We start from the raw sequence: 14,897 nt of genomic DNA on the forward strand, positions 1-14,897 counted from the left end.
CTGAGCTAATGACTTCCAAGAGTCAGTGGGTTACTGCAATTTTTCAAGGAGGATTTGAGATGAATCTTTTCTTGTGATGTAGCTTCAAATTGTGCGGCAGTTTTGGGAGGCTGGTGTCAGGCATGGCCAACGGACACCACTGAATGTAACTCGGGCCTTAATGCTGGACATTCGCTTATCCTTCCAATAGGCTTTGTAGACACAGCATTAGTGTTGTGTCTTGAGTACCTTGTGGTGCTTACCACAAAGATAGCAATGTCACCATTGTAACAGGCACCTCAGACCGCTGCACTGACCACTGCCCATCTCCTTCAACCGAGCCCCAAAACATCAGCACCAACAGAAGTGCTGCTGCAAAAGGATCAATGTCAAGACTCCAAGGACTCCATAAAGCTGGCTCTTCTGAGACAGCTCCTCACAAGCAACCTATCAATTCCCAGGTGCCAGTGTCTGCAGCTTACTTGCTGCCCTGAATTCCACTATAACTGGGAGCTGCGAAGAGACCCTTGGCTTTTTTTTCATTTCAAAAATATACTTTATTCATAATAAAATATATATACAAAAAGAAACAGTGTAAAAATGTTTTACATTCTTAGTGTCATTTGGTCAATACATTCAGAAGTATTAACACTATTTAAAAGAAAACATAGAATCATTGCCTCTCACGATGATGCTGGAGGAACTCAGCAGGCCAGGCAGCATCCGTGGAGAAAAGCAGGCGGTCAACATTTTGGGTCAGGACCCTTCTTCAGGACGAAAGGTACTGATCCGAAACGTTGACCACCTGCTTTTCTCCACGGATGCTGCCTGACCTGCCGAGTTCCTCCAGCATCTTTGTGTTTTTCATTGAGATTCCAGCATCTGCAGTCCTTTGTTTCCCTATCATTGCCACTCACGTGGCCCCCTGGGCTGATACACCCTTTCAATGTTTGAGGGTGTTCCCCACCTGACTCTGCCCCTCCATGTCCAGTAGCGGAAGGACTCTAGTCTGTGGTCCTTCCCCACAGAGCCTTTGCGTTGGCTGCACTGAGCTTCAGGGCATCCTTCAGCACGTACTCCTACAGCCTGGAATGTGCCAGTCAGCAGCATTCCCTTATGGACACCTCACTGTGCTGGAAGACCAACGGATTTTGGGCAGACCAAACAGTGACTTTCGGCCTGTAGATCAGAGTCCTCTGTTACACAGCTGCTTAGGATGAACCAAGACCAGGACCCTTGCATCCACCTCAACGCCCTTTTAGCAAAGAGGTGGGTGACTGTCTCCTCCTCACTGCAGCTGTCCCAAGGGTAGTGTGCTTTGGGGACGATGTTTCGACTGTACAGGAAGGATCTGACTGAGAGGGCCCCTCTTACTGCTAGCCAAGCAAGGATTTGCTCAGGAAGCCACCCCACAGTATCCAGAGTCCCTGTCACGCAGTATCATTGCTGACCACTGCCTGCTGGACTTGTGGTCAAAGGTGTTTGCTTGGAAGAACTTTTTCCACTAAGGACAGGTAGTCGTGGCAACGTCCAGCTCCCGGGGACGTTGCGTGGCAAGTCCTGATGAGGGGTCTCGTCCCGGAAAGGTCGACTGCTTATTTCCCTCCATGGTTGCTGCCTGACCTGCTGAGGTCCTCCAGCACTTTCTGTGTATGGTTGCAGCACCTGCAGGGCTTCTTACGCCTTCGCCGCGACGCCAGGGACAAACTCTTGCCTTGTGCAGCAAGAGCCAGCGCTGCCCCTGAAGGCTGCAGCCAGGCATGTTGCCCTACACGGTTCGAAAGGAATGAATGAGCGCTTTCCACCAATCAGCGGCGGGGAAGGCGCCGGGGGGGGCGGGGCGTGTGGCGGCACCACGTGACCGCGGCTATTTCCATCGGTTGTGGCGCAAAGCGGCGGCCATTTTGCTGTTGTGAGGGGAGGCGAGCGGCCGGTCGGCGGGTGGAGAGCAGCAGGTAACCGGGGTGGGGGGAGGCCACCCCGCCCCCGACCGACACACACCCGCCGGCCCGCAACCCCGCCGGGCTCCGATTCCCAGGGGGAAGGGGGGGGGAACGCGATGAGAAGACGCGGGAAAGCCGGTGCTGGGCCTCCGTGTGGATCCCAGGCCTCGGGCCCGGGGACTTGCTGCAGCCTCCCGCCGGTGGCCCGGCCCGGCGACCGCAACCGTTCGCCTTCCGATCTACCGGCCGTCGAGTTGAGCCGCGCCCCGGCCGCCGTCGGGCTGAGCGGGGCGGGAGAGCGGGGCGGGAGGGCGGGGCGGGGCCCGAGGACGGCGGCGCCATTTTCTGCCGCCGTCTGAGGCCCATGTGGGCGAGAACAAAGGGAGGCGGCGGGAGAGTGCGGGCCCCACCACCCCGGGGCCCCGCTGCTGGCCTGCCGCCGGCCCCGGGGAGGACGTGAGCCCGGCCGGCCGCACGCCCGGTGGTTTTCGGGCGGAGGTGGCCGTGTGCCGCCCCGTTGTACGGACCGCCCGCAGACCCGGGCCCGCTGCTGCTCGGCAGCCGCGCCACTTCCCCCCTCCTCTACCCGCAGGGCTGGACGCAACGTGCAAGCCTGCAACATTATCTCTGTATCCTCCTTGCACTCCGCTTGATTCTCAGTCGCACATCGATTTGAGGCGTGCATGCTTTTCGCCGGAGGTCCTGCCATTCATTTTGATGCTCATAATGTCATGAGAAAATTTAGGAATTTGTGTTTAAAAAAAAATCGAACTGTGCCCCTCAGCAGCGGCGTCTTGTTTCTGTTCTTGGCATCTCTATTAGAGGTGATCAGGTTAATCCCGTGGTTTTCCCGGGGGTATATTATTGTCGAAGACTTCCCAGTAACATTTTAACTCGTACGTAGCATCTGGGTGCCTTTTGAGTCCGTTACAGTGCAGTATTTGAATGCCTGCTTCGTGTCTCCACTTCGCCCTTTTGCCATAGCTGGTTTTGTCATCTTAAAGCTATCCGCACTTTGCTGTATTTTGTTACCTTTTTGGATAGTTGTAGGGCCACTTCCACAGTTTACTGGTCTGGAATTACTTGATCAGTAGTAGTTTCAGCATTCCTCCTGTGGGATAGTGAATAGTTGCACTGCTTTCAATGAGCCCTTTCTGATATTTTAAAAGGCTTAAGTAGCGTTACTGACAATCAATCCTTGGTGCTTTCACGCTTACCAGCTAAGTATTAGCAGCCAAATTTCAGATTCTCCTCATTCCGTGATGTCTTGAGAGTTGGCATTAGGACAGACTCTCTCCTTTATTCTACCTAACTTACTCTTATGCAGTATTAACTGATTCAAATGAATTCTTGATCTATTTTAAAAGGCTTTATTATTCTGATCTTCTAAGTTAGTGTTTTGTGCTTTCAAAGAGGTGGTTGCAGGCAAAGTTTTACCTGAGGAAGCTCTGGTTGTTAACTTACTGTATCCCGTGTTGCAGCCATGAATCATGGTTCGTGTCCTTTAGACTGCAAGGTGTATGTTGGGAATCTTGGAAATAATGGGAACAAGACTGAACTGGAGAGATCATTTGGATATTATGGCCCACTTAGAAGTGTGTGGGTTGCCCGAAATCCACCAGGCTTTGCTTTTGTTGAATTTGAAGATCCACGTGATGCTTCTGATGCTGTCAGGGAGCTCGATGGAAGGTAAAGATTATTTCCTCAATTTTCACTGCTTCCCAATAAGCCATTCAATTCTGTACAGCTTTTCCCTTCTGCATTCTTTTCAGGTAACTTAATTGTGCCGTTGATGGAGCTGCCTTTCAGTGATTGCAGCCGCCCAAATATTGCTTTGCCTCCACAATTGCTCCACCTAATGACTGGAATGAGAGATTGCAGAATGCCACAGCTGTGGAGCTGCTTTTAATTTCCAAGTGTCCATTTTGTGTGACTGCAGCTTTGTGATGCTTGCCAGATAAATTCTTGTGACTGGATGGACTATTACTGATCATAAATCTCTGGTACAGGAGATTGATGGGTCCATTGAATCTGTGCTGACATTCCTGTTAAGTTTTTTTTTAAAACTTGCAGTTTTTTTTAGCACTGAGGAGTCCAATAAACATTTTCTAATTACTGTGGTTGTAAAGGAGATGCTATAGCAAATTAAAGTAGTTTTGGTGCCAAATGTCTGTACAGTACAGTGGAAACATTTGGTATATTCAGCACCTCTTCAAACCTCTAACTATCCCTAAATTTTGACCCAGAGTTAAAGCTGGAAGTTAATTATTTGGGCTTTAACTATCTAAGCATTCTTTCCACAAATACAAAAGCTAAAAGGTTTTCCTTATTTTTATACTGACACTGAAGTCCCAGATTGCAATGTATATTGAGCTATGTTTAAATTTTAAGCTTTGGAAGTTGTAGGAGTCTTTATAACAGCACAGAAGGAGTCATTGGGTGTATGCTGGCTCTTGGAACAATATCATTAGTCCCATCCCCCTCCTGTTTCTCTTTATCCTTGCAACTTTCTCTCATTCATGCTGTTCAACTTCCCTTTGGCTCTTTCTCACATTTACATACACTAAACAGTAATTTACAGCAACCAATTAATTACCAGTCTTTGGGATGTGGGAGAGCACCCATACATTCAGGGTTAGAGCATGTGTAAAGTCAGCACAGACAGCACTGGAGGTCATGATGGTACCTAGGTCTATTGAGCAATGTGGCATTAATATTAACTGCTGTAACACTGCTGCTGGATGTCTTAATAAGTTTTATCTCTTAATATTAAATGTACAAGCACATCAATAAAATTGCCAAGTTTTTCAATCTTTGGGAGCCAATTGGTCCTTGACTTTTTAGCTTTGATATTTTACTACTTGATTGCATGAATTTTTTTTTACTGTTTTGAGGCCCAGTTTTCATGGGTTCAAACAGTTTCCATATGAGGATACAGTTCCCATTATGCATGATCTAGATATTCAGTGACTCCATGAATGATTTTTTGTTTGTAGATATTTGCTTCAAGACAGTTGCTATCTTATCCAAGAGGTACTGTTCATAATCTTTTAGGATGTTGAGATTTTCCATGGAAGTTGCAATGGGCAGTATAGTGTGCCCATGTTATTACTTATGTTTATGCAGGAGATGTGTGAGTGGGCAGCTTCTGATTTGCTGATTTTCAGGAATCTCTGTGGCTGCCGTGTTCGTGTAGAACTTTCTAATGGTGAGAGACGCATTCGTAATCGTGGCCCACCTCCAGCATGGGCCAGACGTTCTCGCGAGGATTATCGCCGCAGAAGCCCCCCAGTCCGGCGCAGGTAACATCTATGGGCTTTGTAGTCTCATGTTAGCTGTGCATGTAAAATTTCAGTTTTTAAAGTTTTAATTGATTTTTGTTTGTGTAATTCATCTATTTGAGATGTTTGCTTGATGTATTGGCTACTAGTGATGGGCGACATGGTTTTCAACAACAGCCTGAACTTTCCTGTTGTGTACAGTTGCATTTTGATAAGTTTGGACAGGGATGAACACCATGATTTTGAGTTTGGGATGTCACTGAGGATGTCATGATGAAGGTAACTGTCAAAGCTCATTATCACTATCTGACTACTAAAGTACTGCTATTTGAGGAGGTCAGGTGAACTCCCAGTAGCCAGATTGGGAGTTGTCCAGGTGGTGAGTAATCTAGGCATGGACATGTCTCCTGGCCTTAAGTACCATGCTATTGCTGTTGAGAGATGGTTTAAAAGCCTGACCCAGCAGGACACCCAGTGGTAAAGCTTATCTTCCATTGGTTATATTGCCAATCAATTTGCATTTTTGCAATCACTGCAGATTTTACTCTAATCGTGACATCCTCTGTTGCCAGCCTGGTAGCGTCTGTGGTTCTGGAAGCATCCCATATGTAAATGTAGTGGTCTACTGCTCGGGCTGTTGCTACTTCTCTCTGCCACTGTTGGTTCAGAGCTTTAACTTCTGCTTATTTATTTTACAGCATCACAAATTATCTTAAGCTTTGGTAAAATACTGGTGCACAGAGGTCAGAATTGGCTAGCAGGGGCTGCTTTGAAAGTATCACTGAAATGGGTTATTTTCACCCAAGTTTTTCTAAAATCTAATTTATTTTGCGAATTCTACTGTATTTTGCAGTAGGATAAATGGTTAGTTGTGGGTGTCTAGTAAACTATTGTTTCCACTCCCTAATCTGGCTAGCCTTCCACTGCTCTGCATATTTTGTCCAGTGAGTTGCCTTCAGGTTACAAACCCAATGAATATATGAATTTGCCTGCCAATTCTGTAGCTCGAGGATCAGTGTTTTAGTAAGTGGCAAAATACTGGGCTGTCTGCACCTGAGATCCCTTTGGATAACCTAAATAAAGGTGAAAATTCTAAAATGAATGCTCCATTCAAATTTGAGAGATGTTCTTTAGGGAATGAGTTTTTCTTTAAAGGGAATACTGGAAGATGGCCCTGTGGTGACCAGAGGTTAAGATAAAGATGTTCAAAATGTTTCCAAACGTGTACCATGAAATTGAACTACGCAAAACATTAATGGCTTAAATTCTCCAATTTGGTAACATACTCTGAGCTTTATCTGAGCCACTGGTTTACTGAGCTTACTAGTGCATACTCAGCTGGGAGTTTTTGCAGAATGCAATGATCTGAGCTGAGGTTATTACTGGGGTGCACTGTGCCTTGTGAAGGTACATTGAAGCCTGTTGCACTCCAGCCAGGGTTCCTTCTGCTGTAGCTTTACTGATAGAATTTGAAATGAGGCAGACCTTTCCTCATGGTGTGGGAGAGTTTGTTGGCCAGTTGGCAATAAGTAAGTGCTCTTGTCTGGCATATTCTGCCAGCGGCTCAAGATTATCTGTTGAAGGTTCAAAGCTGTAACTCTGAGCTCATCTTCACATCTGAGATGCAACTTGGATTCTTGATGTTCAAGTACAGCAGAGTTGGCACATCTCTTCCCCTTTTTGGGGATCCAAATTCTGCCTACCACAAAGGAGCAGCATGCAGGTTAGTAGCAAGTCTTTCCTTTCACTGGTTGCATTCAGAAGGAACCCTGTTGAGCAGATATAAATTGCGCAGCATGTTGCTGGATTCTGGCCACTTGCAATTAGAATGATACAAAGTTAATAGGTTAGATATTGCTGTTTTGCATTGTCACTCATCACTAATGGCTAAATGACTTGATAATCAAAGATTGGTTTTACTGATGGCTTGTGTATTGCACTATGTTATTTTTAAAGTTGCATTTTATCCATTTATTTATATATTAATAAAAATGAACCCCCCCTTGCAGAGTCACCATCATGCCTCTTCTCACCACCCTTCGAATCTGCATTAGCCAGTCAACTAGCCCTTTCAGCGTCATGTGACCAGCGCGCCCCAATCAGCTTGGCTGGTGTCGGTATCACATGACCAAGGCATGTCCAGTCGTCAGGTTGCACCACCGCCCTTTGGTTCCCAAGCATGCTGTTTCTCAGCCTCTTCTCCAACCATGACCAATCGGCAGCGGCTGCCTCAACTGCCCGCACAATTCTGGTCAATCAGCTGTTTACTTTACTCGTTGTCTCCACAACAGCAGCCGAACACTCAGCATTTGTGTCAGCAGCCTTCGGCTAAATAAAAAGCAGGAAAAAAAACCACTACACCCCCCTCTGCCAACCAAATACCACGCATCTGGCAAACCTTTTCAGCAAATTCTACCTGGCCGTCAGTCCGGCAGCCTCACCTCTCCATTTCTAGCTTGTTGAAAGCCAAATGACTAGTAAGTTTTTCCTGCTTTATACAATAGTCTACTGCTGGTATAATGGAGTAAGCTTTTTGACAAGGTAAAAAGACTAGTGTTCTGTTAGGGGCTGGCTGTATAAAGACTAAATTTAACTTGAAAGCTTTTTTTTAGAAGGGGGCAGGACTTGTTTTGCACTTGGGCACTAGAATGACATTAAAATACTTGAGCATTTTAGCTTATGTGATCATTGTTAATTGATACCTATGATATTCTTGGCCTTGAGTGCAAAAATTTCTGTAATTGGGCCAGAGTAACTCTGAAGGGATGTGCCATATGTTAGGACAGAGTTGGACATTCAAAAGGATGAAGTGATGTGAGAATTAATTCTCAAGATTTTTACTGACGTTCTTGCTCCCGTTGATTGCTGAGAACAGATGTAAAGTTTAATAAACTCCCTTTGAGTTTTAAAGACTTGCATCTATCATTGGCTTTTTCAGGCATCTGGCTAGGCATTGAAAAATGTACGCAGTGTTGCCTCAAGTACTACCTGTGCTTTTATGAAAGTTGGAGCTTGTTCCCTTGAGAGCTGCCCTGGCCCTGGTGATGGTAAAGTGGGAATGATAGCTGAGGTTTCTGTTGAAGATTGAAGGCTAATCAGAGAAGATAGTCGTTGGTGGAAAGGGAAAAAACAGCATGATGGAAAAAAATCATCACTGGGAAACTGGCTGTTCAATAACCACATGTGTGCTTGAGCCACATTGAATTGGCAGTGGCCACATTGTGCCAACTGTCCAGCAGTGGTCATCTGGTCATCTTGGTGGCACTGGTCCTGATTGCTTTTATTCCTTTGAGAACTCTCCCCTAGATTTTTTTTTATTCCCCCACTGAGGATAGTATACAGTGGTGGCTTTATTGGACAGTGGTTTGTTTCTGCACAGTGCTGTCAATCACTTGTATGGGGAGCAATTGGAATAGTAAAATGTATGCATATTTTCTTTATTTTTCATGTTTCATTGATAATGGGGGTGGGAGATGATTCTGCCGGATGGTGGTATATTCTGTAATGACCTCTAATTTTAATGAAAAACTGGCAGAATTTTTTTTGTTGGTTTCCGAATTAAATAGTTTGTAAGCCACTACTGGATACATTGCTTCCTCATGTAAGAAGTAGGTTTTGCTAAGTTTAGAATGCAAAAGTCAGGCCTCCAGGTACTGCAGAGAGTTGATGAAATTGGACTTAAAGCCAGTTAACCCAAGCATTTGAGGTAACAGAACACTTTTCCATGTGGGTCTTTAAGAATGTGTGATGTATCAAATTGTGATAGCTAATGTAATATGTCAAAGTGCATTGCTATGATGGTACCATTTGTGCACCTTAGCGTTCTCGGGGATGGAAATCGAGTAGGAAGAGAATCTATTGCTGGGGTGTTTATCCCTATTTTGGGAGTCATTTAGCAAATTAAAATGTTGAGCAACTGCAATCTGAGCTTTTCACATCCCGGTGTGAAGTTACCAGCAGCATTGTAGGTGCTGATAACATGCAGAAGACCTAATGTTTTATTAGTTTAGTCCCTAACCAGTGGACCTGTCTTGAATGTTTTCCATCCCTGCTGTTAACCAATGAATTCCACTAATTTTTGGAACATGCAGTGTGCAATTGATTTGTTCCATCATAGCAAGCATTTTATGGAGGTTGTGTTACACCATGCAGGGTTTTCTGGGATTGTTTCACCCTGGACAGGACCATCAAAAGCTGAATAGCCAGCTGATCTGTTCCTGTGTTAATTCAGCAAATTGGATTTACTTGCCCTTGCTGGTTTGCAGTTCTTTTGTGACATAATGGTTATGCATTGACCGTACAATTCTCCAGCTTCCATTTTATTATTTGATTTTAAGGTAAATTGTAATTTTATCCCCTGTTAGGAATTGGTTTATTTGCAAGCCATGTCTTCACTGAATTGGTTAGGAGGTCTTTTGAAATGCTCCAGTAATGAGAACCCTGCAATGGTTTGTCATCTTGAAACTTCTTCCTTGTCATGCTGTGTAGATTACTTTTAATCTTTAAAACCAGATTTTTGTGCAGGCGGTTTGTCAGACCTCAGGTGCATATGGTACTGTGATTAATGGCTTTTATTAGTGAGTTGGGTTATTGGGACCAGCTGTGGTACTTCACACCAAGCATTGTGTAGACTGCAGTCAGTTTATTTCCTAACTAATTTCCCTTCTCGCTCCTAGATCACCACCTCGCCGGAGGAGCTTCAGCAGAAGTCGGAGCAGGTACGTATAGTATTACTGGCGGATCATTGTTTCAGTGGCAAGCTTCGCCTTGGCTCATTCCAAACCTGTGCATCACATTTGTTCAAGCTGCCATTGATATTACAAGATCGTATCACAGTATCCTTCATGGCCTCACCTGTTGCTGCATTCCCTCTGAATTGAAACCTTGTGTGCTAAGCTGATCTTTGTCTCATCATTTTCCAGAATCTGAAGCAAATTTATGGCTAGTTGAAAGTTCTGAGTGGTTTCACAGCTATTAGACTATGTTTGCTGCAAGTGGTCTAAGGTAGTTAAATGATGTATTGTGATCTCATAACATGTTTTCCTTTTACTATAGGTCCCTCTCAAGGGATCGTAGGCGAGAGAGATCCCTGTCTAGGGAGAGGAACCATAAGCAATCTCGCTCATTCTCCAGGTCTCGCAGGTAAGAAAGTTGGAATGCTCACAGTGAGGGGAACCAGTAGAACAAAGTAAGAAACGTTAATTCTGGAGAAAAGGAAGCTTTCACTTTTGTTGGAAGTTTCTTCATGGTGTAATATTTCAGTTTGTATGTTTGATGCTGCAGAAGTTTAGATTTTGTTTTGAGTTGAACTCTAAGCAGAACATTAATTTACACTGGAGAAAGCACATTATTTCTAGTACTATCTGAGTATAGAAGACATTTTGGACATTGTAAGTCCTGCAGAATTAAGATGCAATAAAAGTACAGTTGGCTCTGTTCTAAACCTTGTTTCCTTTCCTTTTTATTTTAGCCGCTCCAGGTCAAATGATAGGAAGTGAATCTGAAGCATAGTGGCCTTTGAAGATCTGTGTACAGACTGTCGGAGTTAAGAATGTGACTTGCATTTGTTTAATAGACTCAACATGTAGTTAAGCATTTTTTACCCTGTTTTAGCTGTTCATTGTTTTTCTTTTCATGTATTCTATAATGTAACCAGTGATCAGATTTTCAGATGCAGAAATTCAGACTTGTGAATTGCAGGCAGAATTTTTATAAAGGTGGGATTGTATTGTGGGCTTCTACTAGGGTTAACTTTCGTCTCTTGCTGGAATTGCTAAGCTTGTCCATCTTCAATTGATGAGAATCTTTCCCTCTCCTCTCTGTCCCATCCTCCCACAAGCAGGTCTGACCAGCAGTGGTTTTTGTTCATTTCTTGGTTATTATCATATAACCATTCCAAGCCTCGAGGGCTTTTTAACTTTATAGCATACCTGTGCCATGCTATCTGTGGGTTAGGTGCTGTGATTGGTTTTTGTATGTATTAGTTTTTCATGTTTCCTGAAATACAAGCAAGAGGTGTTTAAACTGTAGTGTTACTGTTTGTTAATCCTGCACTTGTTAGTTTGTGGTAGAGTTCATTTGTGTAGTGATTTGGAGACATTGTTTGGAGGTGAATAGTCATAGTATGGGTGCACTGGAAATTTTTGCAATATTCCAGTATTCAAGGAGATGTTCCTTGAAATTCCACAGAAAATAAGTACATTAACAGTTAAAGAGTCCTGCAGGCTTTTAAGATGATCTGTGATGTCGTAGCTCTTTGGAAGGATAAATTTAATCTAGAAAGTAACATTTCTTGCTATTGGTGTGTTAACTTTTCCTGCATGAATTTCACAGATACTGGCTACAGTGTGAGGGGAGAAGAGTTTAGTATTTGTGGTACTGGGGTAATTCTTGACATGATTAGTCGTGAGATAAAATTGTGTCCAGAGATAGAAGAAAACTGCTGTTTCCTGTGTCAGAAATGCTGGTGCTTAATCCTTCTCTCGTCAATGACTGCATTGTAAATATGTGCGCAGCCCTGATGTGTGTTTTGCCCACTGGAGATATTATGAGAAATTGGAGCAATACATTTTCTCCTTTGTGATCCTGATCCTGCCATTACACTGCACCATTTGTATGCTGTTTTGTGACTTTCTTGGAAATAAACTTTGGTTACACATTTTCTGCAGTAGTTTCTTGGCTTTTGTTCAATGTGATAACCTGAGATGACCTCCTATAGGAGCAGCAATTCTGGAGTAAGTAAGGTTTCCAGATTGAAAGAGACACTTAAAACATGAAGCAGAAAATTGCAGCAAGGATGGTTCCAGCACAGTAATTAAGTAGGAGTTTGGTAGAGCTTAAAAGCTGGCAAGGCCTGAAAGATTCATGAAAATGAGTTTCGTAGGACTCTCTTTGCAGCAGAGGGCATGGATGGGCAAAGTCTATCAAATCAATGATGTCAGCTCTCAAAGATAAAACTGCCTTCAACCATCACTGTGGTGAAACTGGTTGTGCCACTACCATGTGGCTCCAGCAACCATGGTTTGATCCTGACCACCACTGCTGTCTGGAGTTTGCCTGTCCCTCCCCGTGATAGTGGTGGTCCCCCATGTTCTCTGGTTTCCTCTTGCATCCCAAGCATGTGCTAGTTGGTAAGTAACTGGCTGTGTAAATCACAGCTGCCATAATGTACATAGATTGTAAGTGAATCAGGGTGGGGGCAGAAACGGCTGACTACAAACAAGACCTGGATTTAAAAAATTGTTGGGTAAGGGTGTATGAAATTAAATCAGCTTTCATGCAGTTGGTTGGCTATGTTGGATAGGCCACACTTCACATCTCAAACTCCTGAAAGCGACACTCCATCCTGAGCTCTACCATGGGGTGAAATGTGCAAAGCTGCTTTGAAGTGCAGCATCCCCACTGACTCCTGGGAATCTCTGGCCAGTGACCACTTAAAGTGGAGGAGGAGAATTTCTGATGGTATTGAGGATCTCAAGGCTATGTATCAGCACATTGAAGCCCTCCAAGAGGCCAAAGGAGCACACCACCTCAAACTATCTTTCTCCCAGCCTGCCCCTTCACTGTGGAAGAGTTTGCAGTTCCCAGAATAGCCACCACAGAATACATAAAACCCAAGTGGAAACAAGTCATCCTCAATCCAGAAGGACCGAATAAGGAGGAGAAATGTTACAGCTTAAAACTGAGTGGCTTGTCTACTTCACACTAGTTAAGACAGCCACACTGCTGCGGGGGCAAGGGTCCTAAGCCAGAACAAGACGGATGGCATGTTTCCTTCCCTAGAGTAAAACAGGTAACAGTTTAACTAAAGAAATTCCAGTACATGAGAGAAATACTTCATGCAGTAAACTGCTCTAACCTGTAATTCACTGCATGTGGAAGAACATTCAATGGTAATTTTTAAAGGAAATTGGATAAATACTTGTCAGGAAAACAAATCCTGGGGTCCTGAGGAAAGAGCAGGGGCGTAGGACTATTTGGACCGTTTCAAAGCTGATGTGCACAATGGAACATATAATCTGTTCTACCTTGATTCATGGTTGCTATTATTATTACCAGATATTTATTGCTGGATACTTAAAATGCTGTTTCTCAAATGGCCACAATGGCAACTGTGTTCATGTTTTCTATATTAATATTCTAATGGCACAAAACTTGTTTCAGGGATTTTGAGCATTTCCTCACACCCTGCTCAAGGGGATAGAGGCCCAAAGGATTCTCCTGATTGTCAGCTGGTAGGCAGGGCAGTCATTGAGAAATAAAGCACTGCAGATGCTGGAATCTACATTGGGGGGGGGGGGGGGGGGGGGGGGGGGGGGGGGAAGAGAAACAAGATGCTGGAGGAACTCAGCAGGCCAGGCAGCGTCTGTGGAGAAAGACAGATGGTCAACATTTTGGCTCAGGACTGAAGGGTCTTGACCTGAAATGTTGACAGTCTGTTCTCCATGGATGCTGCCTAGCCTGCTGAGTTTCCTCCAGCATCTTGTTTTATCATCAGGGGAGTCATTGACCTTTGGGGTTATGGTGGCAAATTGGAAAAATCTCAAAATATCCATGTAGTGATTTATAGGACAGAGTAAAGCAATTGGCATGTGCCCATCTACTCAAGTTCTCTGGAAGAGCTATATACTTAAGTCTTAGTTACAAAGAATAGGGACAAGGCCTTCCTGGATAACAAAGATATCGTTAAGGCTGCTGACAATGGCACCAAGGTACATAAAGTCCTCTACCTACTGACTTAATATCTGGATCTTGTGAGGTGGCCTGTGTATTACTGGGAGGGTTGTAAATATAGTTCGGTACTGCAGTCACTCCTGTGGAGTCCGTTACCCTGTTTGCCTTGTACTGGCAGGCAGTGAAATATCAATAGTAAGTGTGAGGTGGAAGCTGGGGATGGAGTCAGGAGCATGCGTAGCATTTACAGTTAGAGCTGGGTTTTCAGGTTGTTTGGATAGGCTGAAACTTAGAGAAATTGTTAGATCCACAGAAGGGTTGCTCATTGTGCAGTGGTATTGGCTTATTATCATGTACTGAGATACAGTGAAAACTTTGGTTTGCAAGCCATCCATACAGATCATTTCAAAACATAAGTACATTGAAGCTGTCCAAGGGAAAAGCAATAACTGCAGAATATAGTGCTCCAGTTACAGAGTGCAGTGCAGGCAGACAAGGTGTGAGGGCTGTGATGAGGTAGTTTGAGGGGTTCATCATTAATGTACAAGAGGTCCATCCAAGAGTCTTCTAACAGCAGGATAGAAGCTGTCCTTGAGCCTACTAGTATGATAATGCACCTTAATAAACTGGTACAAGGCATCCTGTGGCAAACAGGATTCACCAGACTACACAGGAGGAGCATCTGGAGTATTGCAATATATTTACAACACTCCTGGTAATACACAGCTCACCTCAAGATCCACAGATAGTAAGTCAGTGGGTAAAGAGGACTTTGTGCAATTAGTCCCATTCCCATCTCTTTCCCCACAGTCCTGCAAATGTTTACTCTTTAAATATCTCCTTTCTGGAATGTTACTGTTAAATCTTTTTAGGCAACTCGTAACAAAAGATAAGTTTTCACCTTCGCTCTGCGTTCTTTGGCCAATTATGTTAAATCTGTTTCCACTTGTTATCAACCCTCTCACTGGTAGAAGCAGTTTCACTTATGCTATCAATATCTTTCATGATTTTAAGCACTTCC

At 44.1% G+C, this 14,897-nt stretch overlaps 1 protein-coding gene across 1 annotated transcript; it reads left to right on the plus strand.

The window, feature by feature from the left end:
- Window positions 1-1,871: 1,871 nt before the first annotated feature.
- Window positions 1,872-11,864, plus strand: srsf3b (serine and arginine rich splicing factor 3b). Its single transcript, XM_052034902.1, has 6 exons — window positions 1,872-1,934; window positions 3,404-3,611; window positions 5,090-5,224; window positions 9,880-9,921; window positions 10,259-10,345; window positions 10,674-11,864. Exons 2-6 carry the CDS (start codon window positions 3,406-3,408, stop codon window positions 10,699-10,701), a joined length of 498 nt encoding a protein of 165 aa, XP_051890862.1. The 5' UTR covers window positions 1,872-1,934; window positions 3,404-3,405; the 3' UTR covers window positions 10,702-11,864.
- The last annotated feature ends 3,033 nt before the right edge of the window (window positions 11,865-14,897 follow it).

This window comes from Pristis pectinata, chromosome 20 (genome assembly GCF_009764475.1).
Source record: "Pristis pectinata isolate sPriPec2 chromosome 20, sPriPec2.1.pri, whole genome shotgun sequence".
NCBI lineage: Eukaryota > Metazoa > Chordata > Chondrichthyes > Rhinopristiformes > Pristidae > Pristis > Pristis pectinata.

Bases quoted from the DNA above. Each gene is read 5' to 3' on its own strand.
- srsf3b (XM_052034902.1), top strand. From the start codon at position 3,406: ATGAATCATGGTTCGTGTCCTTTAGACTGCAAGGTGTATGTTGGGAAT. The intron at 9,922-10,258 runs GTACGTATAGTA...CTTTTACTATAG, and splicing joins TTCAGCAGAAGTCGGAGCAG to GTCCCTCTCAAGGGATCGTA. The intron at 10,346-10,673 runs GTAAGAAAGTTG...TTTTTATTTTAG, and splicing joins TCATTCTCCAGGTCTCGCAG to CCGCTCCAGGTCAAATGATA.